Here is a 26,101-nt window from a genome sequence, read left to right as displayed (position 1 = left end):
GCAAAAGGTAACATATAATAATAAACAAAATTCAGGATTTTGGGGAGGAGGATGGGGTTTGAACTCAGAGCTTTATGTGCTTGCAAAGCAGGTGCTTTACCTTTTTTGGACTACATCTCCAGTCTATTTTGCTCTGCTTATTTTGGTGATGGGATCTTATGAACTATTTGCCTGGGCTGGCCTCAAACCTACAATCCTCCCAATCTCAGCCTCCCACATAGCTAGGATTATACCTGTCAGTCACTGGTACCCAGCTTAAAACTCAGGATTTTGGACTGTAAAAAAATCAACTTTAGGAATTCAGGATCAATCTGTCATCTTGTGGATCATTGCTGCTCTGCTTCCTTCTCTGCTCATATAACTGCTCATATGTTTAGTGAAAGTCTGAGCTAAGTGGCAAAAGGAAGTGGTGAAATTCAAATTGATTAATTTTGATCTCTCTAAGCAACTTAAACGTTATTAGTGTAAGCAGAATCCTAACTAAGATCATGATTTTCAAGATTACCTCTGACTTTAAAAACCAACAAAAATATACAGGAAAATCAGGTCCTAAAATACTAGAACACTAAGGAGACACCTGGGCATTGGAATCTGGTTTCTTCCCATAGGCAAACTCAAAGCCTTACTGACAAACATTTGGCAGATCAGGCGTTTCAAAATTTCTTAATGGGGAACAGTGATTAGAGTTCCTATAAAAAGGGCACTTATGAAGCAAATATTAAAGTTTTGAAAGCAGACTATTAGTGGGGATCAAAAGAAGCTAAGCTGGCGTTGAAGGCATAGTTCAAGCAGCATAGCACCTGCCTAGCAAGCTCTGAGTTCTAACCACCCCCACAAAAAGAAGGCAAGCTAAAATATAATTACACCTTTTTCTGCTGTTTGTGACCACTTCTCAGCGAGATTTTGTATAGTTGGCTAAGCAAATCAGGAATTTAACCTTGTAAGTTTACTTACTAGTAAGTACACCTACCTGAAATACTGCAGGGCTACATGATTTGGGAACTACATTGAAATAGTTCCCAAGAAATTCTATTCAAGAAATTCTCTTAAATATAAATCTGAGTTTACATCATTTACTCAATTTAAATTTTTCTCTGGCTCTTTGCTTCCCACAGAATAAGTCCCAATGTATTAGTAGAACATTCTTGACAAGCCACTCTCATTTATCTTCTTTGATCTCACGTTTCACTGCAAACTTTAATCCCTGAGCACAAAACACATTTCTATACTCAAATGTCTTTATGCTATTCTCCCTACACAGAATCCCTTATTCTGTCTATGGAAATCTTACCTTCTAGACCCAATTTAAATATTGTTATAACCTAATAAATGGAATTAATTACAAGTTATTTATTGTGCTTTTTATTTTGTTTTCAATTCTTATCATTTATATACATGTTCATCTCCCTAGTAATCGATAGGTTCTTCATGAAAATACAGTGTCTTATTCTTTTTTATATCCCCCCAATACTTATTGACTGTTAGGGTTTGGATATGAAGTGTCCCCAGAAAGAATCATATGCTGAAGGCTTGCTCCTGAGCTGGTGGCACTATTGAGATTGCATGATGAGGGTGCCAACTTGATGGATGGATTAAACCATTGGTGAGTTCAGAGCCACATGGGCTATTAGGAAGTGGGGCCCAGGTGGAAGAAGAAGGCCACTGGGAGGAATGCCTTAGAAGGTTGTATCTTCAGCCCCTGAGTTCAAAAAAAAGAAAGAAAGAAAGAAAGAAGGTTGTATCTTGTATTTCTCTCTCTCTCTCTCTTCTTCTCTCTCTCTCTTGCTCTCTCTCCCTCCCTCTCCCTTACTTTCTGTCTCTCTCTTCTCTCTGTCTTTCTGCCTACTGTCCACCATGAGGTAACCAGCAATCTTCTACCATGTGCCATAATGTTCTGCCTCACCTCAAGCCTAAAAGCATTGAAGTCAAGCGACCATGGACTAAAACTAAAATCTCTGAAACCATGAACCAAAACAAAACTTTCTTCCCTTAATTGTTTACCTCAGCAATTCTGTAACAGTGACAGAGCTCTGACTAACATACTTACACAATACTTTGTACATAGCTTAATGTGTACAGGAGTGAGTGAAAGACCCCATACTTGTTTTATTACCTGATTAAAAGGAATACTCCAATTCTGCATCATCCATCATTCAGTTTACCAGCCTAAGTCAGAAGAAAATTAATGATTATGCCTACCCTAATAGAGTATTAAAAGGGCTTGCAATTTAATAATGAAAAAAATCTTGACAGATACTCTATAAAAAGTAGTGGCTTTGTTTTCAAGTCCACTAATCAAGTCAGTTTTCCAATATTAATATTCTGAACATCTAAAAGAACAGCTTAGTATCTGCTTCAGCAAAATCTCTTGAGGTTAGATATCTTGAAAGCAACTTGCTGCCTTCCACATCACCCAAGTCTAATTACTGCACATTACATTAGGATTATGTTAAATTACACTGTTATTCAACAAAATGATATATAAGTTTAGTCACTCTAGAACTAATTTGCAAACGAACACAGAAATCATGTAAAACAAAGTCAATGGTGATTCTATGGATTTGATTCTTAACCTTTTTTCTCCAAACAGATGTTCATCCTCATCTTATCCTTCTCCTACATAGGTAATATTATAATCTTTGGCCAGCAGCCTAACTAGGATGTCTTAAAGTAATTATAATTCATAGCATCTCTGGAATTGCTCCATGTTTATTTTAATTGATTTCAATTTACATAAAGCTACAAAAGGGAAAAAACTAAACTTCACAAACTTTTATAAAGCACTAAACCAGACACAAACCTATAAAAATAAGGTGGAAGCAGACATTTTTTTAACCAGACTAAATTTAAGATACTGTCTTTAAAGTAAATCTTTAGAACTATTCCTATGTTGGCCCAGATTGTGAAGGAAAAAAAAAAAATCCCATATCACAGTTAAATGCCCAATCCCAAAAATTTCCAATATCATAATACAAAACACTATAAAACTAAGACCTGGTTATTTTCTGTATTAAAGGAATTATAAAAACTAATTAGTATCTTTTACATTTCTTCTTATGTAGTCTGTTATTATAGTAAAATGGTAATAAATATAATAATACTGAAGTCCAAAATACTCTACAGAGACATCAAAAGAAAAACAACTGTAAAGTTAACTGTGGGCTCCAAAAACCAATTTTCTACTTTGCACCTATATAATCAAGAAAGCAGGCCTGGTACCAGTGTCTCATGCCTGTAATCCTAGCTGCTTGGGAGACTGAGATCTGGAGGACTGAGGTTCAAGGCTAGCTGGGGCAAACAGGTCAAGAGACTCCATCTCCAAAATAACCACAGCAAAATGGACTGAAGGTGTGGCTCAACCACTTTGCAAGCACAAAGCCCTGAGTTTATCAAAAAAAAAAAGGTGGGGGGGGGGCGGTGCTGGCAGAGTAGCTAAAGTGAAGGGAGGGAGAAAGGGGGGGACAGACTAGCTATACAACTTAAGAGGACCATAGAAGAACTATTAGAGAAGTTACAAAACACATGACAAGTGAAGCTAAAGGTATAGCTCTGTGGTAGAGCACTCTGGTGTGTGTGTGTGTGTGTATGTGTACCCCCACCCCACACAAACACCAATTAAAAAAAAAAAAAAACTTGGAGAGGAACATATACAAATTTAGCCAGGCATGGTGCACAAGCCTATAATCCCAGCGCTTTCAGGGGCTAAGCCTGGAGGATCATGTGTTTAAGGCCAGCATGGGCTACACAGTGAGACCCTGTTTTGAATACATACACACTCACACACACACATACACACAAACACACACACACACATATACACACACACACACAAACAAATTTATTCAATTATCTGCTATGCAGCTTCTAAGAAAAATATTTCTCAGTGATAAAATGGATCAAATGAAATATAACTCAGGGAAGGGGTACCTATCTTACCATCTATTTGTAAGGACAAAAGAAGAACCAAAATAAACTGTCCAAAATTTAAAACACTTCTGGTCTCAAGCACTTTGGATAAGGGATACTCAACTTGCACAAAAAGCACACATACAGAAACTATAACAAAGTTTATTTAATGTTTTTTAAATAAAGGAATTCATTGAGGGAGTCGGGGGGCTAAAGGAGAATGATGGAAGGGGTGACTTTAACATGATATATTGTAATGACTTTTGAAAATGTCACAATGTACACAGTACAACAATACAAAAAAAAAAAGTAAAGGGCTAGTGAAGTGGCTCAAGCCTGTCTATCAAGCATAAGACCCTGAGTTCAAACCCCAGTGCCACCAATAAATAAATAAAAAGGCATTAGTCAAAACATAAATTTTTATCAAAGATTAATAATGAAAATTCAAGTTTTCAAAAACCAAAATATCTTGATTTTTTTCATATTTATACATTAACCAATTTCTGTCCATCCTTCAAGACAATGCTTCCTAAAGGAAGTATTTCCTCATCTTCTCTTCCCTCCACCCACACGGACAACCCTTCCTTCGTGCTTCTAGCATATGAGATGACTTGCTAACATACTCTCATTGTTGCTTGCTCACTCCTGTACCACCTAATTAGGGTTTAACTTTTTTGATGATAGCAATATATGGTATCCTCTCCACAGTCCTAAAGCTTCACTATGCCTGGCATTAGCAGATAACCAAGAAATTTCTTTTTAATTTCCAAATTAAATCTCAGCTGACTCATTGGGATACAAACAATTTACATGCCAAATAGATAAAAGGGCAAACATGTACAGAAAACCATGGACCCTGAAAACTACCTTTCCTACAAGTATGCTAAACTCCAAGTATTCAATGAAATATATTATATATGTTTATAAATATATTTGCAAGTAAACTGTTCTGAACCTCAGAAAAAGAAAGAATGAAAGAAAGAGAGAAGGGGGAGCTGGTAGGGGGGGCACACAAATAGTTCTCTAGACCTCGATCTCCAAAATAACCAGACACATTACTACATTTGCATAATTTTATCTCCCCATATTCAAGTGTATGTATTTTCAGAGAAAAACCGACAGACCTAATGCTACCTTACATTTCTGGGGGGGGAAGAAATGCTGGGGTTTGAACTCAGAGCCTCGCATTTGCTAGGCAGGTGCTCTACCACTTGAGCCATACCCCCAGTCCTACCTTACTTTTTTTATCTGTGTATGTTAGTTATGCAACAGGGTTTCATTTTGATATTTCCATATGTGCATATAATACACTTTGATTAAAGTTACCCTATTTATTCTTTCTTATCCCTCTTTCCCCTCTTTTTAAATGCAAGTGGCAAGGGGTTTCATTATTCTATTTTTACACATGTGTGTAGAGTACTTTGATCATTTCACCCCCTACTGATGGCATTTATTATGTAAGACTTTCTAAGACAAGAGACTCTGACATTCACCTTGTGTACAGAGCAGGGTATAGCACATTAAGGGCTTAGTAAAAATCTAATACATACATCAAAGATGGACATTTCCTTTAAAAATCTCCTTATGCCAATTAGGCAAGAAGAAGGAATAAAAAGGAATACAAATAGGTAAAGAAACTGTCAAAATAACCCTATTTGCAGACAACATGATCCCATACCTTAAAGACCCAAAAAACTCTACTCAGAAGCTTCTAGACATCATCAATAGCTACAGCAAGGTAGCAGGATATAAAATCAACACAGAAAAATCATTAGCATTTCTATACACTAATAATGAACAAACTGAAAAAGAATATATGAAAACAATTCCATTTATAATAGCCTCAAAAAAAATCAAATACCTAGGTGTAAACCTAACAAAAGATGTGAACGACCTCTACAAGGAAAACTATAAACTTCTGAAGAAAGAGATTGACGAAGACTATAGAAAGTGGAGAGATCTCCTATGCTCATGGATTGGTAGAATCAATATCAATATAGTAAAAATGTCTATACTGCCAAAAGTAATCTACATGTTTAGTGCAATTTCCATCAAAATTCCAATGACATTCATTAAAGAGATTGAAAAATCCACCGTTAAATTTATATGGAAACACAGGAGGCCACAAATAGCCAAGGCAATACTCAGTCAAAAGAACAATGCTGGAGGTATCACAATACCTGACTTCAAACTATATTACAAAGCAATAACCATAAAAACAGCATGGTACTGGCACAAAAACAGACATGAAGACCAGTGGAACAGAACAGAGGACCCAGATATGAAGCCACACAACTATAACCAACTTGTCTTTGACAAAGGAGCTAAAAATATACGATGGAGAAAAAGCAGCCTTTTCAACAAAAACTGTTGGGAAAACTGGTTAGCAGTCTGCAAAAAACTGAAACTAGATCCATGTATATCACCCTATACCAAGATTAACTCAAAATGGATCAAGGATCTTAATATCAGACCACAAACTCTAAAGTTGATACAGGAAAGAGTAGGAAATACTCTGGAGTTAGTAGGTATAGGTAAGAACTTTCTCAATGAAACCCCAGCAGCACAGCAACTAAGAGATAGCACAGATAAATGGGACTTCATAAAGCTAAAAAGCTTCTGTTCATCAAAAGAAATGGTCTCTAAACTGAAGAGAACACCCACAGAGTGGGAGAAAATATTTGCCAGCTACACATCAGACAAAGGACTGATAACCAGAATATAGAGGGAACTTAAAAAACTAAATTCTCCCAAAACTAATGAACCAATAAAGAAATGGGCAAGTGAACTAAACAGAACTTTCTCAAAAGAAGAAATTCAAATGGCCAAAAAACACAGGAAAAAATGCTCACCATCTCTAGCAATAAAGGAAATGCAAATTAAAAGCACACTAAGATTCCACCTCACTCCTGTTAGAATAGCCATCATTAGCAACACCACAGGTGTTGGCGAGGATGGGGGGGAGGCAGGGGGGAGGGAAAGGAACCCTCTTACACTGTTGGTGGGAATGTAAACTAGTACAAGTACTCTGGAAAAAAATTTGGAGGCTACTTAAAAAGCTAAACATTGATCTACCATTTGATCCAGCAATACCACTCTTGGGATATACCCAAAAGACTGTGACACAGGTTACTCCAGAGGCACCTGCACACCCATGTTTATTGCAGCACTATTCATAATAGCCAAGTTATGGAAACAGCCAAGATGCCCCACCACTGACGAATGGATTAAGAAAATGCGGTATCTATACACAATGGAATTCTATGCAGCCACGAAGAAGAACAAAATGTTATCATTCACTGGTAAATGGATGGAATTGGAGAACATCATTCTGAGTGAGGTTAGCCTGGCCCAAAAGACCAAAAATCGTATGTTCTCCCTCATATGCGGACATTAGATCAAGGGCAAACACAACAAGGGGATTGGACTTTGAGTATATGATAAAAGCGAGAGCACACAAGGGAGGGGTGAGGATAGGTAAGATGCCTAAAAAATTAGCTAGCATTTGTTGCCCTCAACACAGAGAAACTAAAGCAGATACCTTAAAAGCAACTGAGGCCAATAGGAAAAGGGGACCAGGAACTAGAGAAAAGTTTAGATCAAAAAGAATTAACCTAGAAGGTAACACACACTCACAAGAAATCAATATGAGTCAACTCCCTGTATAGCTATCCTTATCTCAACCAGCAAAAACCCTTGTTCCTTCCTATTATTGCTTATACTCTCTCTTCAACAAAATTAGAGATAAGGGCAAAATAGTTTCTGCTGGGTATTGAGGGGGTGGGGGGGAGAGGGAGGGGGTGGAGTGGGTGGTAAGGGAGGGGGTGGGGGCAGGGGAGAGAAATGACCCAAGCATTGTATGCACATATGAATAATAAAAAAATAAAAATTTAAAATAAAAAATAAAATTATAAACTCCTCTTTAAAAAAAAAGGAATGATAACAATGATGATCATAATTGTACCAGTTGTTATCATGTGCCACCTTCCTTTCTCCACAGTTCTTAAAATAAATAAACATGTATTTCACGCTAAAAAAAAAAAAAAATCTCCTTATGCAGGCACTACTTTAACTCAAGTCAAGTTTTCATGCCCAGAACAGTTGTTTTGAGAAAAGGAGAACCAAAAGTACATTAATTAATATGTATTTTCCCCCTAAACTAAAAAAGAAAGAAAAAGAAAAAAGAAAACCTACAGAATACCTCACTACAGGTCATTTAACTCTTTTAAAATATTCTGCAAACCCAACTGGGTTATTCAATGGCATAAAAAGTAATACCAAACAGCTGCCAATCTTTCAAAGGATTAGGAATACATCTCATGAATTATTAGCTAAATTTTCAAAAACATTCAATGAAATTAGCAAAACTGAGTCATAAAAAAACTAGAGGACCATAACAAAAAAATCTGTTTATAGAACTTTAAAATTTCCAGAAAATAGTATTTCTAAATTCGAAATATCAAGCCAAATATTTAGACTTCTTTTAGGATAAGAAATTCTAATTGTTGAGTAGCCATCTTTTAAGCATTTTCCAAACTAGAACATTCCTGGGAAAGAAAACATTTAAACATTATGCAGCTCCTAGTATATTTTATGAGTACATTAGCATGTCAATATTCTACTGCCATCTACAGTATAAAAACAGAATTACTGCTGATAGTTCAGACTTAAAAATGTAACAGGTCAATCATTAGGAAGTCTCTTTTATTTATGTTCCCTAATATAAACATTTTAAGACCAATATTTTATACTAAAGTTAATATCTTATTATTCTATTCAAAATGTAAGAGTAAAAATTCATTCTTAAATTGACTCTAAATTATTTTTTAAAAATCACTGCATTACACATTTTTCTTCATTTATAAGTAATAGGTAAAACATTATCTTACATAGTAAAATATTTCTACATTATACAGTAAATGCAAAACCTCTTGTAAAGACAAAAATTCTCAATGTTAAAAAACATTCTGGATTTTTCACAAGAAAGAGGAACTCAATACATTCTATAAGATAAATCTCAAAACAGAAGCTGATATTCTTTCATGATTAAAAAAATCTTTAATGGAAATATGATGCCAAATGCAATTTTAAACTTCAGTGTTTATTATAAATACTTTCCACAAAATGTTCCAGGTATTTAGAAATGAGAGTCAAATTGTGCAAGCAAAACATTAAATTATTAGAATATTAAAAAGATTTAAGTCCTGTATTGTTTGACAGGCACAAAACCTCTTCTATCTACACCATGTCCCAAAATATCTTAGCAATATAAAGTTCATCAAAGGTCTCTATAAAGAGCTTTCACCAGTCCTAAGTACAACTAGACTAAATTTCTAATACTTAAGAATAGCATAAAAAAAGAAGGAGCCAGGCGTGTTAGCACACCCCTGTAATACCAGTACTCAAGAGGCTGAGGGGATCTCAAGTTCAAGGCCCTGCCTGGGCTACACAGCAGGTCCCTGCCTCACAAAGCCAATCGATTAATAATTTTAAAAATCTCAGTCAAGCTGGGCACCAATGGCTCCTGCCTATAATCCTAGCTACTTGGGAGGCTGAAATCAGGAGGACTGAGGTTCAACGTAAGCCCAGGCAAATAGTTTCTGAGACCTCATTTCCAAAATAATCAGAGCAAAATGGACTAGAGGAGTAGCTCAAGCAATAGAGTGCCTGCTTGTCCCTTTTGTTTGAAAAGAGAGAAGAGACTGTTGGTTAAACATAATATTTTGTTCATATGAAAACAGAACTCTAAAAATTAAAAACATGATCAAATGAAAAATTCAAGTAAAAGGGTGGAAAAAACCCTGAGTTCAAACCCCAGTACTGCCTCCAACCCCCACCAAAAAAAGTGCAAGAAAAAAAACAAAACCAATAAAATTAAAGGATTCAGCCTAAAAGGTCTAACACTTAAAAAAAATCAGAATACAAAGAAAAGTAATACAAACAAGGTAAGAAATTATAGTAGCAATAAATTCATCTCTACACATCGGTGGGTAATTAGTTCCAGGACCCACCAGAGATACTCAAGTCCCTTATATAAAATGGCATAGTATTTGCATGCAACTTACACATAAAACTTTAAATTGCCTCTAGATTATTTATCATATCTAACACAATGTAATGCTAAGTACATGGTTGTTACACTGTGTGGATTAGTGGATAATGACCAAAACACAGTCTGTACATATTCAGTACAGACAAAATTTTTTGTACAAAATTTTTTCCACAATTGCTTAAATCCTTGATTGAAGAACATAAGTATACAGAGGGCTGACTGTACAACTTTTCCCAGAACTAAAGGTCATGAGTCTACAGATTGAAAAGACACACAGAGGACTGAATAATGAAATCAAGTCACACAACAATGTCAAGGAAACAAAAGATAACAAGAAAATCCTAAGCTTTCAGAGAGAGAAAGGTCACATTCAATGAAACAATACCTTCAAAATTGTGAATTGGGGGCTGGGGATATAGCTCAGTGGTTAAGTGTTTGCCTAGCATGCACAAGGCCCTGGGTTCCATCCCAGTACCACACACACACACAAAATCATAAGTCAATTATTTCACAGCATAGAAATACATTATCAGCCAATTAAGAATGAGACTAGAATGAAAACACTTTGTAAGACTTTAAAAGAAAATAATTACTTCCCATACTCCATTTTTTTTTTTCTTTTTGGTGGTACCAATGTTTGAATTTAGGGACCTTGCACTTGCTAGGAGGCGATCTACTACTTGCACCACACCTCCAGCCTCCATATACTCTTCCTTAAGGAACTACTTGAGAACATGATTTAGAATCTCTTAAGAGCGGAGCCCCAGGGAGAGAAGATGGGAATGCTGTAGAGCACATCTTGGCCTCTTCAGGTGACACTTTAAGGCTGAATCTGAGTTGGGTACCGGTGACCCACACCTGTAATCCTAGCTACTTGGGAAGCTGAGGTAGGAAGGATGGAGGTTCAAAGCCAGCTCAGGGAAATACTTCAGAAGACCCCATCTCCAAAATAACCACAGCGAAATAGACTGCAGGTGTAGCTCAAGTGAAATAATACCTGCTTTGCAAGTGCCTGCTTTATATGCACAAAGCCCTGAGTTCAAACCTCAGTCCTCCCAAAAAAAAAAAAAAAAGCATGAAAGACTGAATCTGGCCCAAAGAAACTTAAAATGAGGTCCCACAAGTTAAAGACATTATCATGACCCTAGTCAATCTTATTTATGAGAAACCCCACCCTGGGACCACAGATAGACAATAAGGGCAAGGAAAACTAGTTTCATACTGTTCTAACATTTTCTTTCAGTCCAATAAGTAAGCCTCTCTTTTTCATATTCTTCCTCCAGTCCCTTTTTTGGCAGTACTAGGGTCTGAACTCAGGGCCTTGCACTTGGTAGGCAGGCACTCTGCCATTTGAGCCACAGCCCTCTTTTCCCTTTTTTCATTACTATTATAGAGTTGGACTAGAAATTCCTCTACCTATAACTATTGTCTTTAATGTTTATATTCTCCAGGAAATTACATGCTTCACAAAACAGAGACACAGCTCTAATGTTGACTGCTATATTCTAAGCCCAGTGCATGGCATATAGTTAACATGTTTAATTAACATTTGTGAGATGAATAAATGCACAAATGTATCTGGTTATGTCAGCACTAGTATTATACATATTTTTACACATCTCAAATTTCTCTATTTTTAATATAGTTAAGTAATGTTTATAATAAAATTAATAGGGAAAGCATACAGGTGGCTAGAGCTTTGTTAAAAAACAAAACAGATTGGTTCAGTGATGCATGCCTGTAGACACAGTTACTCAGGAGACTGAGGCAGAGGATCATTTCACCCCAGAAATTCAAGACCAACTTTTGGCAACATAACAAGACCCTGTAACATACAAACACAAAAACACTCATTCTCAGCATGGCTGGCAAAAAGAATACTAATAATAATACCCAAAATCCTTCAGATGATATCGTAAGAGACACAAAAATTGACAAGGGAAAGATATGTGGTAACTCAATTTAATTTTCAAAATCACAAATTTTCATGGCTTTAATAGTTGATAGAAGCAAGTGTTAAAATATTTCTTAGTCTTTGGGTTTTGTTTTGGTTTTTTTTTTTTTTTGGCAATACTGGGGTTTGAACTCAGGATTTCACACTTGTAAGGCGGATGGCTCTACTGCTTGAGCCACAGCTCCAGCCCCATTACTTTTACTATTATAAATTCTTAACATCATGTTACTGATAAGTTATTTTCTATAAAGTTTAAACTAGTTTCCATATGACTATATTTTTCATTTGATTATCAGGCTTAAACATTAAATTTTGTCAATTTTATTACATTTATTTATGTATTTATTAATGTAAATTTTATACTCTTTGGATATGAACAAAATTTTCAAATATAAATTCTATCCATGTCTTACTAGGAACACACAGTACTACAAAAACATCAATGGTTACTTTTTTATCACAGATTTCATAAGTCTTAAGAACAAGTGAGTTTTTTTTTTAGGTATCTATCAAGTAACCAACTTCTAAACATAATTTACATATGTACTGCCAAATATATGAGTCTAAGAACAGATATTTGGGGTACATATATAAACATATATAAACATAACAGATATATGGGGTACATATATAAAAGGTTAACACACTTTTTATATAAATGTTCAGGTGGTAAAGTTGGGGCTTTAAATGCCACATGGTATTTAAATGCCACATGGTATTTAAACACTCAACTCTGTAATAGTGGTTAAAGCTGTTATAGACATGTAAATGAATGTACATGTGGCTGTGTTAAAATAAACTTCATTTGTAAAACTGGGTACTGTGGGGGGTATCACTCTAGTAGAACAGAACGCTTGTCTGTGTATCCAAGGTCCTGGGTTTGAGCTCCACCACTGAAAAACAAAACAAAAAAATATCAAGGCCCAGAGAAAAATTGACAGGCACCAGGCCAAATTAGTCCCATGGGCCACAGTTTGCTGCCCCGAATTTAGAGTACTACATTTTCCAGCTTTCCCCATATAGAAGTGGTATACATATTCCTTCTATGTTGCTTAGACTGGCCTTGAGCTCCTAAGTGCAAAAGATCCTCCTGTCTCAACCTCCCAAATAGCTGGAACTACAGGCCTGTACCACTGTGGCCAGCTATGCATTTAAGCACCATCCATTCATTCACTACAAATTTTTTACATGTCAGAAAAAGTACTAAGGATAAAGAAGAAAATAATAAAGTCTTGCTCTCTTAATGCTTACACTGAAGTCAACAAATAGACAATTAATAAGCACATAATGTAAGTGTTAAGCATGAAGAAAAGTATAGCAGGAAGCTACACTTTTGTAAGTGTGTGGAAAAGCATCTGCAAAGGCCCTTGAAGAAGGTTCAGAAAGTATCTAATATGCATAAATAAAGACAAGAGGATTGCATGCTAGAAATGAGAAAATAAGATCAGAGAAATAGGTAAGGGTGAGATCACATAAGAACTTGTAGACTTACGGTAGAAGGAATGGATTTTATTCTAAGTGTGATGTGAAGCAATGAACACAAAATGAATGAAAGCAGGAGAGTACAGAGGTATGATGTACTTTTTTTTGGTGTAATGGGGTTTGAACTCATGGCTTTGAACTTACTAGGCAGATGCCCTACCACTTGAGCCACCCTCCTATCTGTGATGTACATTTCAAAAGGATCATGAGGCCAGGTATGATAGTGCACACCTGTAATCCCAGCTACTTGGGTGACTGAAGCAGGAAAATCACAAATTCAAGGACAGCCTGGACAACAGGGCAAGACTTCCAAAAAATATTTTTAAAAATGTTTTTAAATTAAAAAAGGATTACTAATAGCTGTGCAGAAAATTAGACTATACAGCAGGAGTGGAACAAAAAGGCCAATCCATAAACTGCATGTATCTCTGCAGGATCTAAACATATTTTTAATTCAAATTAAAAAGGAAAATTAAAATGAGCGAACTTTTGATTGGCACAACTGAGAACAGGAGTGTATTAATTATAGATAAAAGTGCAATTTTTATTAATTTTTTAAGTACTAGGAAATACCAGCAAGGACATACAAAATTATCACTAACAAAGGACAGTAGTAAATTAAAAACATAAGTGAACAAAAGGTACTCTATCCTCACAGTTAAGATCATTTTCTAAAGTTCAAGTAAATGAGAATTAAGAAGCCCGCCACAAGTTTAAGAGCAACAGCAAGTAACAGAGTATGAAAACTCATACATACAAGAAGTTGAAATTATAAATGTGAGCAAAAAATTAGATAAAAATAGCAGTCTATGCCAGGCATGGTGGCACACATCTATAATTCCAGCACTTGGGAATTTGGAGCAGGAGGACCTAGAGATCAAGGCCAAATCCCTATCTCAAAAAAAAAAAAAAAACAAAAAGAAGAAAGTGACAGTATAGCAAGCAAGGTACTACTATATTCATAGGATATCATCTCCCACACTAAACATACCACATCCAATTTGTTGATTTCATTGTTCCTCAAAAGCTACCCAAAAATAAAAACTAGAGCAAGTGAACGGCCTGCTTCACATATCTACAAGCAGTCAAGGTGTCTACTTTTGCGACTAACAGGCAAACCTAGAGAGGGTCAATGCCTCATCCAAGGTGAGTAGGAGGGCTACACTCTAAAACTATAGAAGTCAGTACATAATACTCAGACACAATGTGAAAATTAGAGACAAAGGCTGCAGTTCAGGGAGCACTTGAACCTGAAACACAGACTACAAAACATACTGCCAGGCAATAAGGAAGCTATTAACAGGGCAAGCAGTTTAGCTTAACAACAGCATGCTTGCCTCCCATGCACAAGACCCTAGGTTCAATCCCCAGCACCACACACAAAAAAAGGAGGCTGTCAACAAGTGTGCCCACTAGATTCCCTGCTGGAGGTTACATATCCCCTCCATCCTTTCCTCCTTCTCCTGTTGTCCCTCTTCTTTTTTGATTTGGTCACAGACCAGGAATCTATAGATGACTGAAAGGCATGAACACCACTGTCATTTACATGTCAAAGTGTATATCCTGCTTAAAAGCAGATTAAAGCAATAAATGTTTCACTTTTTCTTGCCTCCTCCACCAGCACTCCTTATTGGTACCCACATATTATTATGGGCTGGGTTGTAGCTCAAGTGGTAGAGTGTTTGCCTAACATTTGCAAAGCCCTGAGTTCAATCCCCAGTACTACAAAAAACAAAATAAGTAAATAAAAATTGAACTATTCACCATTTCCTGAACATATTCTATATTTTCCTCTTCTACCGCTAATAGTTTCTTAACTTCCTATATGGCTGCCCCTTATCTCACTCTAAAAGTCTTCACTTTCTTCAAGAGCTGCAAAAATGGCAGCTTGAAGAAGCTTCCCACAAGGAATACCTCTTTTCTTCCTATAGTTGCTTACTCATACTTCTATTTACAAATACTACAGCATGCTTGCAACGTGTATTTGTGCATTTTCCCTCTTACTGCAGATTGGCCTTCTGTCTCTGCTCGAAGCTTTTTTTTTTTGTTTAAAAGTCATGCTTGCCTTTTATGTTTCCATACAAATTATAAAGACATTTAATCTTCAGTGTTACTTACAAGGTAAATGAAGATTAAAATCCAGATGTCATATCAAGACCATGCCTCAAAAAAAAAGACGAAAAAAGAAAAGAAGGCCATGTCTCAAAAAAACAGAGAGAGAAAGCAAGCTGAATTTGGGGGAAGGGATTGGTGTAGTTTTTGACTGAATGCAGGAGAGCTGCATCATGTCAAGCAGAGTGAATACCTAGGTACCTGACAAAGCATTATATGAGTCTGAGTGGACTAGCAGGGAGATCCATCATGTAGAAAATAAATGTGACCTATTTTCAGAGAAAAGTCATGCCCTAGGAAAACAGTGAGAGCAGCTATTAATTGTGATAAAATCATTCAAAATATAGTGAATGATCAAGAAAGTCAGCCCACTTTTATGGACTACCTCCATGCAAATGCCCATAATCTATCCCTGAAATACACTTTTTCATGTGTTGAATTTTCATTTTATGCATTTTTTGCAAATTATGATTCAGTGAAAGTACATTATCACAATACTTACTTTGTGTGTAAGTATTGTGCATGTATGTAAAAAATGTTGAAACTTCCTCAATAAATGAAGTGATGGCCTCCTTCCTGTGTTAAGAAAAAAAAAAAGATGTCACCCTGGGCTCATAGCTTCAGCCTAAGTCAAAGGCTTTCTCCCTTGGTTCCTCAGGCCAATATACCACACAAAGCCTGTGCTGCCAGGCACAGGCAAATCTTCTGTTGCCTATTCTCAATGCTAACAGAACCACCCCAGCTTTACAACCCAGGACCACTCAGAAAACTTAATTATCCTAGATATTACTGAGCAATGTATTTAAAAGAAAATCAAAGAGACCATTTTCAAGCACTATGGTTCTGGAGATCTGGCAGATTCTATTTCATAATAAGACAAAGAATCCACCTAGAGAGGAGATGCAGCTCCCAATGTTTAGAGACCCTAAGACACTGCCTAGCCATGTGCTGACCTTCTTGGCCTGTGGTCCCTTGTCCTCCTCCCTGTGGGCCTAGTAGACACCTCAAAAACCCTGATAGCCTATCAAATTTTCTAGAAAACCTCTGATTATGTGAAAAATAAGATCTGATAGAAACAGAAGGCAGTCAACAGGAGAATATGACCTCAACTAAAATTACTTACAGGGGACATGGTTCAATAGGTAGAGCACCTGCCTACCAAGCAGAAGTCCTGACTTCAAACTCCAGTACTGCCAAAAAAAAATCTTTTTTTTCTTAGAATTTCCATGAGACAATCCCTTTGCTTTCTGTGAGGTAACTGCTTTTCTTTTCTTCCCCCCTGTATTCAAACGCTATAGGCAAAAGCAGTTTTTTAAAAAAACACAAGAGGGTGGTAGTGTAGTTTAGAGGTAAAGTGCATGCTTAGACACAGAAGGGCTGGGTTCAATCTCAGCACGGTGGTGGGGGATATCAAGTTTTGAAACTTCATTGACTTCACTTAGAATGTGACTTGAGGCTATTTAGACTCTCTGAATCTGTTTCCTAATCTTTTTTTTCCCCCCCCAATACTGAGCTTTGAACTCGGGGTCCACACCTTGAGCCACTTCACCGCCTTTTTTGTGATGGACTTTTTTCGAGATAGGGTCTCATGTACTATTTGCCAGGGCTGTCTTGGAACTGCGATCCTCCTACTCTCTGCCTCCTGAGTAACTAGGATTACAGGCGTGACCACCGGCGCCCGGCCTATTTCCTAATCTTGAAAATGGGAGTGCACCATGTTTTCCCAAGAAACAAATGCAGTAACATGTAAAACTTCTAGTTCAGTTCCTAACACACAGGAAGCCCACAAAATCATTACTCTCAGAGTCTATCTCTAAAGTAACTTTAGCACTCGATGCATTCTTGACTAGCAACATTGACTACTGAAGTGTTTTTATCCCACAAGCAATGACTCCTCTAACGACCCCAACTTCCAAGACGCGGGAAAGCAGGCAGCTCGCTCAATTTTACAAAGTCCGGGGTCCACAGAACCGCCGAGGGAACTTGGAATGCAACAAACAGAAAAGATGCCTTAAATCTTCAGCAGAAAGGGGTCACTGTCGGGGAAAAAGAGAAGGGGCGACAGAGCGAGCACCTCAGGTCTGCAGGAGCCCAGGAGAAGAGGAAATGAAATCCTTCAGACCCAGCACTGGGAGCGAGTCTGAGGCACGGGGAAGGGGCTGGGCTCCGCGGCCGAGGTGGCAGGGCAGAGCAATACCTTAAGAATCCCCCTCATCTTCGCCAAGAAGGGGCGGAACTCCTCGGGTGGCACCTCGGGATAGAGCTGGCTCCGCAGCAGCTCCTCTGTGATGCCTGGGTGCCCATGGAAAGCGTCCTGCGCCAGTCCGCTCAGTAGCCCACTCAGCGCCTTGCTGCCCTCAAGCTCGCCCGCCATGGTCAGCGGAAGCCACGCCCCCGCCGGGCACGCCTCCCGAAGGCTACGCCCTCGACAGCTGAGCGCGTCGGGCCACCGGGGCCGATACAGGCCAAAATAGCCCGGTAAAACCTCGCCGGGAACGCCGAGAACATGCTCTTCCAGGGGGTGGTGTTGGCTGTGTCCGGGTTTGCGCGGAAAAACCCGCCCCCTTGAGATGCCACCCCCGGCAAATTCATCGACTTCCATTGCGTCCGCTGATTTCCTCCATCACCCCAGAGCCCACTCAAAGGAAAGATCGCTGGGTGGCGATCACTTAAGATGGAGTAACATCCTATAAGGGTGCAGTTTAACTCTTGAATGGCTGTATCTCATTCCAAGATTTGCCAACCTATTAACAGGACCTACCACTCAGATCTAATTGCTGCAAATCTTTACCCGTGGACCCTTGACCCAAAAATATTTAACTGTCTTCTGACAACATAATTCGTTTGCTTGCATTGTTGCCTCTTTCTATACATCTATCTTGTCTTTCCAGATAGATCAGTGGCTCTGATCCAAAGTTCCTTTCTATAACAAATATTTTGTCATTGCCTTTCAATCCCGAAGTGAAATGCATAAATAACTTCCTACCCACATAATTATAAAACATCAACTTACTGTTCAGTCAAAAAAAGGAATGGAGTACTGGTACATGTTACAACATGGGTGAACCTTAAAAACATACTAAATGAAAGAAGCCTGACACAAAAGGCCAGATATTGGACAATCCCATTTATATGAAATGTCTGGAATAAGCAAATCCATAGAGACAGAAAGTAATAGCTGCCAGGGGCTGGAGTGGGAAGTGAGAAATGACTTAATGGGTATAAGGTTTATTTTGGGGTGATGAAAATGTTCTGGATGCAGACAGTGGTTGGTGATGGTTGCACCATTTGTGTCTTTAAGCACAATTACACTAGGTAGGTAACTAGAACATATATGAAATTGCCAAATGCCTGGGTCTTTTTTTTTTTTCAAGGAAATGTGTTTGAATCAGTGACTTTTACAAAAGATGTGTATGGAGGGGCTGGGATTTATTTTGTTTTGTTTTTGCAGTAGTGGGAACCTAATCTGGACTTTGCCTATGCTAGGCAAGCTCTCTACAGTGAACTACATTCCCAGCCTCAGCGAATTTGTTTTAAATGAAAAAGATTCCCCATATTAAAGACAAAACACTCATTTCTTGATAACTTATATTACATTAATGATTTGACTAACAATGTACAAAGAAGGGCTACTAGATTTTTTTTAATTAGGTCAAAGATCAATATAAAAACTGATAGAGAAGTAGAGTGTTTTCTTTCCCCAAACTCCAACATTCCAGCTGTGTCCAATCCAATCCTGTTATAATTTGTAATAAATAAGCAAATAAAAACATCCTATGACTTCTATGAAGGCAAATTAATACAGGTATGCAATACTGTTAACAACAAGAAAGAGAAGTTGTTGGTAACTGATACCTGAAATGTAAGAAAGATTGGTAACTTTTTTGTTCTTTCTTCTTCTGGGGAAGCATTGGGGTTTGAACTCAGGACTTCACACTTACTAAGGCAGGGGCTCTACCACTCAAGCCACTCCAACAGTCCTTTTTCATGTTGAGTATTTTCCAGATAGGGTCTTGAGAACTATTTGCCCTGGATGGCTTTGAACCTGATCCTCCTAATTTCTGCCTCCTGAGTAGCTAGGGCTACAGGTGTAAGCCACCAGCGCCCAGCCAAGGTTTGTACCTTTTACCAAAAAAAGGAAAAAATAAAATATTCTTTCCTCACTTTACACAGTAATTGAAAACCTAGAACATTTTGTATACATATTCTAGCCAAGGTAAAAAAAACTTCATTGTATTTATATGTAAAATGGAGTTGAGTTTTAGGTTCAAACAATAACAAACAGGTTTTTCACCTTCACAGTATGTTCCCTGCATGGCTGGATGTGTTATATCCCTGGCCTCTGTCCAACCTGTACTATTCCTCATCTTCCATTAATGTGACAACTAAAGTGCACCTTTCAAGGCAGTGCTACCAGATGTTTTAGGAAATGTTGCCTTCAGGCAAGAGGTATTCTTTGTAACAGAAAAGATATGAGCTATTTCTTTCCATAGGGGAATTAATTTTCTAAAAGGCAAATTCAGACACTTTCATGGCTCTGAGAAGAGCAAACCTAAAGATAAACTATGCATTTGTGTTGATTGTCCTTACAGAAGTTGCAGAGAATAGATGATGGAAGAGGAAAAGTAATAAAAGGGTGGCAAGTAGAAAAAAGCAGCATGCTGGGAATGTGGCTCAAGTGGTAGAGTGCCTGACTAGCATGTGCAAGGTCCTGGGTTCAGTACCCAGTACTGCAAGAAAAAAATTCATAAAACACTTAACTTCCAAATTATTCATCAAAAAGGTTGTAGCCATATTATTCTTTATAATGTTTGCCATCTAATAATGAAAAAATACTGCCCTATTGTTTAATTTGTATTTCTTAAATTTTGAGACTGAATTCTTACTTAGATATAACTATTGGGTCCTGGTATTTCTTCCTAGTTCTTTGTCCATTTTCTATAAGGGTTTCTGTCACTTAAGTGATTTCTAAGTGCTCTTTTTATATTAGAAATGTTAATGTTCACCTGTATTAAAATATGCACCTCAAGTTCAAACCCTAATCACTCTTTGTTCAACCTAATACAAAAGCAAAGTCCGGAAAGTTATTCACCAACATGGCTATAGTGTATATTTTCCAGTACCTGAGGATAGTTTTTATTTGCTTCTTTCTGTTTACCTGGTTTTTCTAAATGCCTGCAGTATACATGCAATGCAGTTGTAATAAAAAAATTATCCAAAAAAATCAGGTGCTAGTGGCTCATGCCTGTAATCCTAGCTACTTGGGAGGCTGAGATCAGGAGGATCCAGGTAAAAGACTAGCACAGGAAAACAGTTCATGAGACCCCCATCTCCAAAATAACCAGGGCAAAATGGACTTGGAGGTGTGGATCAAGTGGTAGAGCACCTGCATTGCAAATGCAAAGCAGCAATTCAAACACCACTCCCACCAAAAAAAAGTTATTCAATGAAAATATTAAATAAGTAGTATGTACTATAATTTTTTGAAAAAAATTTTGAGTCAGAGTCTTGCTATATATCCCACATCCTCCTATCTCAGCCTCCCGAGTACTAGGATCATAGTTATATACCACCAAGCCTGGCTCAAAATTCTTTTAATGAAAAGTTTTCAATAAGTTTAATATGAAAAGGTTTTAATGTGTTCTACCTGATAGAGACAAGCTGTGAGCTTTAAATAATGGTTCTTAAACTTTTTGTTATCATAAGATGCTTTTGGTTTCTAATAAAACCTCAGATACCTTCTCCCCAAAATGCAAGTACACATCAAATGTAGTGTACAGTCTCTGTGGGTTAATTTACCCCTCTGATGTCTTTCTATGAACTCTTTCCATGAGCCCTAAGAACTCTTCAGCAATCCCAGTTCTAATTAACCTTCACAAGAAATAAATTATTTATACCTCACTATCATTATTTAACTCTTATTCAAATATAAGTAGGAGAGGCAAATTTTTAATTTTATCCTCTTAGTGTTTTTCTGCTGGCCTAATAATTAAACTGATATAAGACAGATTAATAGGAGAAAAGTGTACACTTATTTAATATAAGTTTTGCATGACATGGGAGCCCTCATGAGGAAATGAAGAGCCACACAAGTGACAAATCCTAAATGCTTTTGTATTAGGTTGAAGAAAGAGTGACTGGGGTTTGAACTCAGGGCCTCATACTTGCTAGGCAGGTACTCTTTCCCCTTGAGCCCCTCCAGAAGCCGGGAAAGTCATTAATTTATAAGATCTGTTTGCACAGAACTTTTTAGTCTCAAGTTCTTGTCCTTGAGAAGACTCTTTCCTTCTGGAATGGGGAGAACATCTTCTGTATGATGGTTTTATCTCCTGCTTCAAGGAAGAAAAAGGAGTCTGATTACCCATCTGGCAACTTTTGTTTTTTAAGTACTTTTAAATTAAAATAATTCTGATGCCAAAGTGACATATTTGGAGGTGGCATATTCTGTCACCTATCACTGCCTGCCTGCCTCGCCAACAAGTCCCAAAACACCCAGGTGAACAATAAAAGAAATTCATTCCTGTGCCACTAGGGGCTGCTATTGTCAATGCTACTGTTAGAGGTTGGTCCCAGCTGCTTTTTTTTTTTTTTTTTTTTTTTTTGCGGTACTGGGACTTGAACTCAAAACCTCCACCTCCACCAGTCCTTTTTTAGGAAGGGTTTTTTGAGATAGGGTCTCACGAACTATTTCCCCGGGCTGGCTTCGAACCGTGATCCTCCTGATCTCTGCCTCCTGAGTAGCTATGAATATAGGTGTGAGCCACAGTTGCCTGGCTCCAGCTGCATTTTTTTAAATGCCTTTCAAACAAAAGACTCAAAATACAAAATTAACTTTTATTAAATTTCAAAACACAAGGTTTTATCGATAGCAAACCTGGGCACAGACCTATTAAGAGAATAGGTGTAGGCATCACAACAAGAAGGAACAGACCGTGAAATTTATACTCACAGGAAAAACAACACACCTAACTAGCAAGCCTCCCGGTAAACAGTTTCCCTTCCACTGTGGCCACACAGGTTTCCATTCTAACTTCCACTATGCACCTGATCCCAGGCAGGTGACCTGAGTGATTTTATAAACATTAAAATATAAAGGGTGGGGCTGGTGGAGTTAATCCCTTGCTAGGCCCTCAAGTGGCCTAACAAGTGCAAGGCCCTGAGTTCAAGCCCCAGAACAGTTAAGAAAAAAAAAAAAAAGATAAAATATAAATAAATAAACATAAAATGTGAACTGAAATAATGTCAACAAGGGCAAGAAACTTGCCCTGCCCCCCATCCCATTTCTACCTTTTCTAATCAGCCTTTGTTATCATTCAGTCTCCACTCCACCAGCCACTCAACAGACAGAAGTTGAGAGTTTAGTTCCAGCCATTTTGCTAGGCTCTAGAAGATGGAAAAATGAAACACAGCCCCTGCCTTAAAATCTTACATTCTGGGAAAGGGAGATTGTATGTAAACATATGATTAGAATACAATGAACTTAGAATTCTTATCACTTAGTACTTAGAAGTAGCTATCAGATGGGTGGTGAAGAAAAGAAATTGATGAACTCAGCTTGAGTAGGTCAAAGAAGTAGAATGAAGAAACAGCAGGTCCTTATATATGGAGGCACAAAACAGACTGGTGTAGGCTGGGGTATGGCTCAAGTGGTAGAGCGCCCATCTCAAAAGTGCTGAGCCCTGATCCAAACCCCAGTACCAGAGGAGAAAAAAAAAAAAAAAGAGAGTGTTGTGTTGACGCATCTATACCTATACAGTAAAGCCAGGAGCCTAGGGTAATGAGTCTGAAAAGATGGACAAGGATGGCTGGTGCGTAATGCCAACTTTTATACTTGGCCACTGGGTAGTGTAGAGAAGGAAAAATCTTTCCCTTGCTCATCCTAAATTCTTGGTGAAGCTCTGTAACAAACTTAGATTAACAAGAGAAAATATACAATTTTTTGGCTATACTGGGATATGAACCCGTGACTTCTCCTCTACCATTTGAGCCACGCCCCCCAACCCATTTGCTTTCATTATTATTCCATAGGATCTTGCTTTTGCCCAGGGTAGCCTCAAGCCACTGTTGGATCTTGGGGATCAGAAGACAAAATGAGCCAGTGCCCCCATCCCCCATGTGAGCACTGTGGGCCCCATATCCTGTAAAGGGACAGGTGGCTTCACAAGTCACGGCCCCCTGGGGATGCCTCAAAATGTCACAAGTCTGATAAGCAGGAGGCTTTCGCAGCACTGTGTATATATTCTTGTAGAGATGTATTAAGACACCACTCCACTCTTGACTCCTGTACCTCCCCTCCCCTAGAGTGTGTTTTTACAAAGATACGTCAAAAGGCCACTCCACCTGACTCCTAACTCCCCTCTCCAACAAAAACGACCAAATTAACCCCCCCTCCCCCCACCCCTCCCCCCCACCATGAACGACAGAGGGCTACTGATTTTCTGGGCTCCCTGTCCGTCTCTAAGGGCACTTTTCCTTTCTCTCTAATAAATCCTACTTGTGTGCTAACCTTGTCATCCCTTGAGTCAATTTGCTGGCTCACAAGCCAATTCTTTGGCTAGTGAAGGCAAGGACCCTTGACATCAACACACAACACCACAATCCTCCTATCTCTGCCTCCCAAGTAGCTGGGACCACCACAACCAGCCACAAATTTATTTAACTTAAGTTTTGTTTTTTTTTTTACATTTGTCCTACTTTCTTTTTTTTTTTCTTTTATTATTCATATGTGCATACAAGGCTTGGTTCATTTCTCCCCCCTGCCCCCACCCCCTCCCTTACCACCCACTCCGCCCCCTTCCTCTCCCCCCCACCCCCTCAATACCCAGCAGAAACTATTTTGCCCTTATTTCTAATTTTGTTGTAGAGAGAGTATAAGCAATAATAGGAAGGAACAAGGGTTTTTGCTGGTTGAGATAAGGATAGCTATACAGGCAGTTGACTCACATTGATTTCCTGTGCGTGGGTGTTACCTTCTAGGTTAATTCTTTTTGATCTAACCTTTTCTCTAGTTCCTGGTCCCCTTTTCCTATTGGCCTCAGTTGCTTTTAAGGTATCTGCTTTAGTTTCTCTGCGTTAAGGGCATCAAATGCTAGCTAATTTTTTAGGTGTCTTACCTATCCTCACCCCTTCCTTGTGTGCTCTCGCTTTTATCATGTGCTCATAGTCCAATCCCATTGTTGTGTTTGCCCTTGATCTAATGTCCACATATGAGGGAGAACATACGATTTTTGGTCTTTTGAGCCAGGCTAACCTCACTCAGAATGATGTTCTCCAATTCCATCCATTTACCAGTGAATGATAACATTTCGTTCTTCTTCATGGCTGCATAATATTCCATTGTGTATAGATACCACATTTTCTTAATCCATTCGTCAGTGGTGGGGCATCTTGGCTGTTTCCATAACTTGGCTATTGTGAATAGTGCCGCAATAAACATGGGTATGCAGGTGCCTCTGGAGTAACCTGTGTCACAGTCTTTTGGGTATATCCCCAAGAGTGGTATTGCTGGATCAAATGGTAGATCGATGTCTAGCTTTTTAAGTAGCCTCCAAATTTTTTTCCAGAGTGGTTGTACTAGTCTACATTCCCACCAACAGTGTAAGAGGGTTCCTTTTTCCCCCGCATCCTCGCCAACACCTGTTGTTGGTGGTGTTGCTGATGATGGCTATTGTAACAGGGGTGAGGTGGAATCTTAGTGTGCTTTTAATTTGCATTTCCTTTATTGCTAGAGATGGTGAGCATTTTTCCATGTGTTTTTTGGCCATTTGAATTTCTTCTTTTGAGAAAGTTCTGTTTAGTTCACTTGCCCATTTCTTTATTGGTTCATTAGTTTTGGGAGAATTTAGTTTTTTAAGTTCCCTATATATTCTGGTTATCAGTCCTTTGTCTGATGTGTAGCTGGCAAATATTTTCTCCCACTCTGTGGGTGTTCTCTTCAGTTTAGAGACCATTTCTTTTGATGAACAGAAGCTTTTTAGCTTTATGAGGTCCCATTTATCTATGCTATCTCTTAGTTGCTGTGCTGCTGGGGTTTCATTGAGAAAGTTCTTACCTATACCTACTAACTCCAGAGTATTTCCTACTCTTTCCTGTATCAACTTTAGAGTTTGTGGTCTGATATTAAGATCCTTGATCCATTTTGAGTTAATCTTGGTATAGGGTGATATACATGGATCTAGTTTCAGTTTTTTGCAGACTGCTAACCAGTTTTCCCAGCATTAACTTAAGTTCTACATGACAGTGAGACTTCGTGAGGAAATGAAAACTCAAAGAAGCAGTTTGAGAGCTAGATATGGTTGTTCACATCTGTAATCCCAGCTACCTGGGAGGAACAGGTAGGAGGATCTTGGTCTGAGACTGGCCTGAACAAAAGCTTCAGACCCTATGCAGAAAGTAACTAAAGCAAAAAAGGGTTGGGGGTGTGGCTCAAGTGTTGGAGTTCCTACCTAGAAAGCAAGGCCCTGAGCTCAAACCCCCAAAAAAGAAAGCAAGCAGTTTGAACCAGGCAAATATTTGCTAAGGTTGGGCAAAGAGTGGTAGTTGTAAAAATGTAAGAAGACAAAGAACGTGCCTTGGGAAGGGAAGATAAGGGTTAC

At 38.2% G+C, this 26,101-nt stretch overlaps 1 protein-coding gene and 1 long non-coding RNA gene across 2 annotated transcripts in view; both read right to left on the bottom strand.

Moving 5' to 3' along the window:
* Positions 1-17,939, bottom strand: part of Commd1 (copper metabolism domain containing 1) — a 165,726-nt gene extending 147,787 nt beyond the window's left edge. The window contains exon 1 of the mRNA XM_020175020.2: positions 17,704-17,939. Within this exon, the coding sequence (XP_020030609.1) occupies positions 17,704-17,880 (177 nt within the window). The 5' untranslated portion in view covers positions 17,881-17,939. The remainder of the gene's footprint in view (positions 1-17,703) is intronic.
* Positions 11,907-17,691, bottom strand: LOC141414819 (uncharacterized). The gene is made up of 2 exons (XR_012439701.1): positions 16,009-17,691; positions 11,907-12,805 (listed from the first exon to the last, which is right to left on the bottom strand). It is a non-coding gene; the product is annotated as an uncharacterized lncRNA (long non-coding RNA).
* Positions 17,940-26,101: the final 8,162 nt, after the last annotated feature.

Source organism: Castor canadensis, chromosome 12 (genome assembly GCF_047511655.1).
Source record: "Castor canadensis chromosome 12, mCasCan1.hap1v2, whole genome shotgun sequence".
NCBI lineage: Eukaryota > Metazoa > Chordata > Mammalia > Rodentia > Castoridae > Castor > Castor canadensis.
The sequence above is the reverse complement of the archived record's forward strand: the minus strand, read 5'-3'. Positions and strand labels throughout refer to the sequence as shown.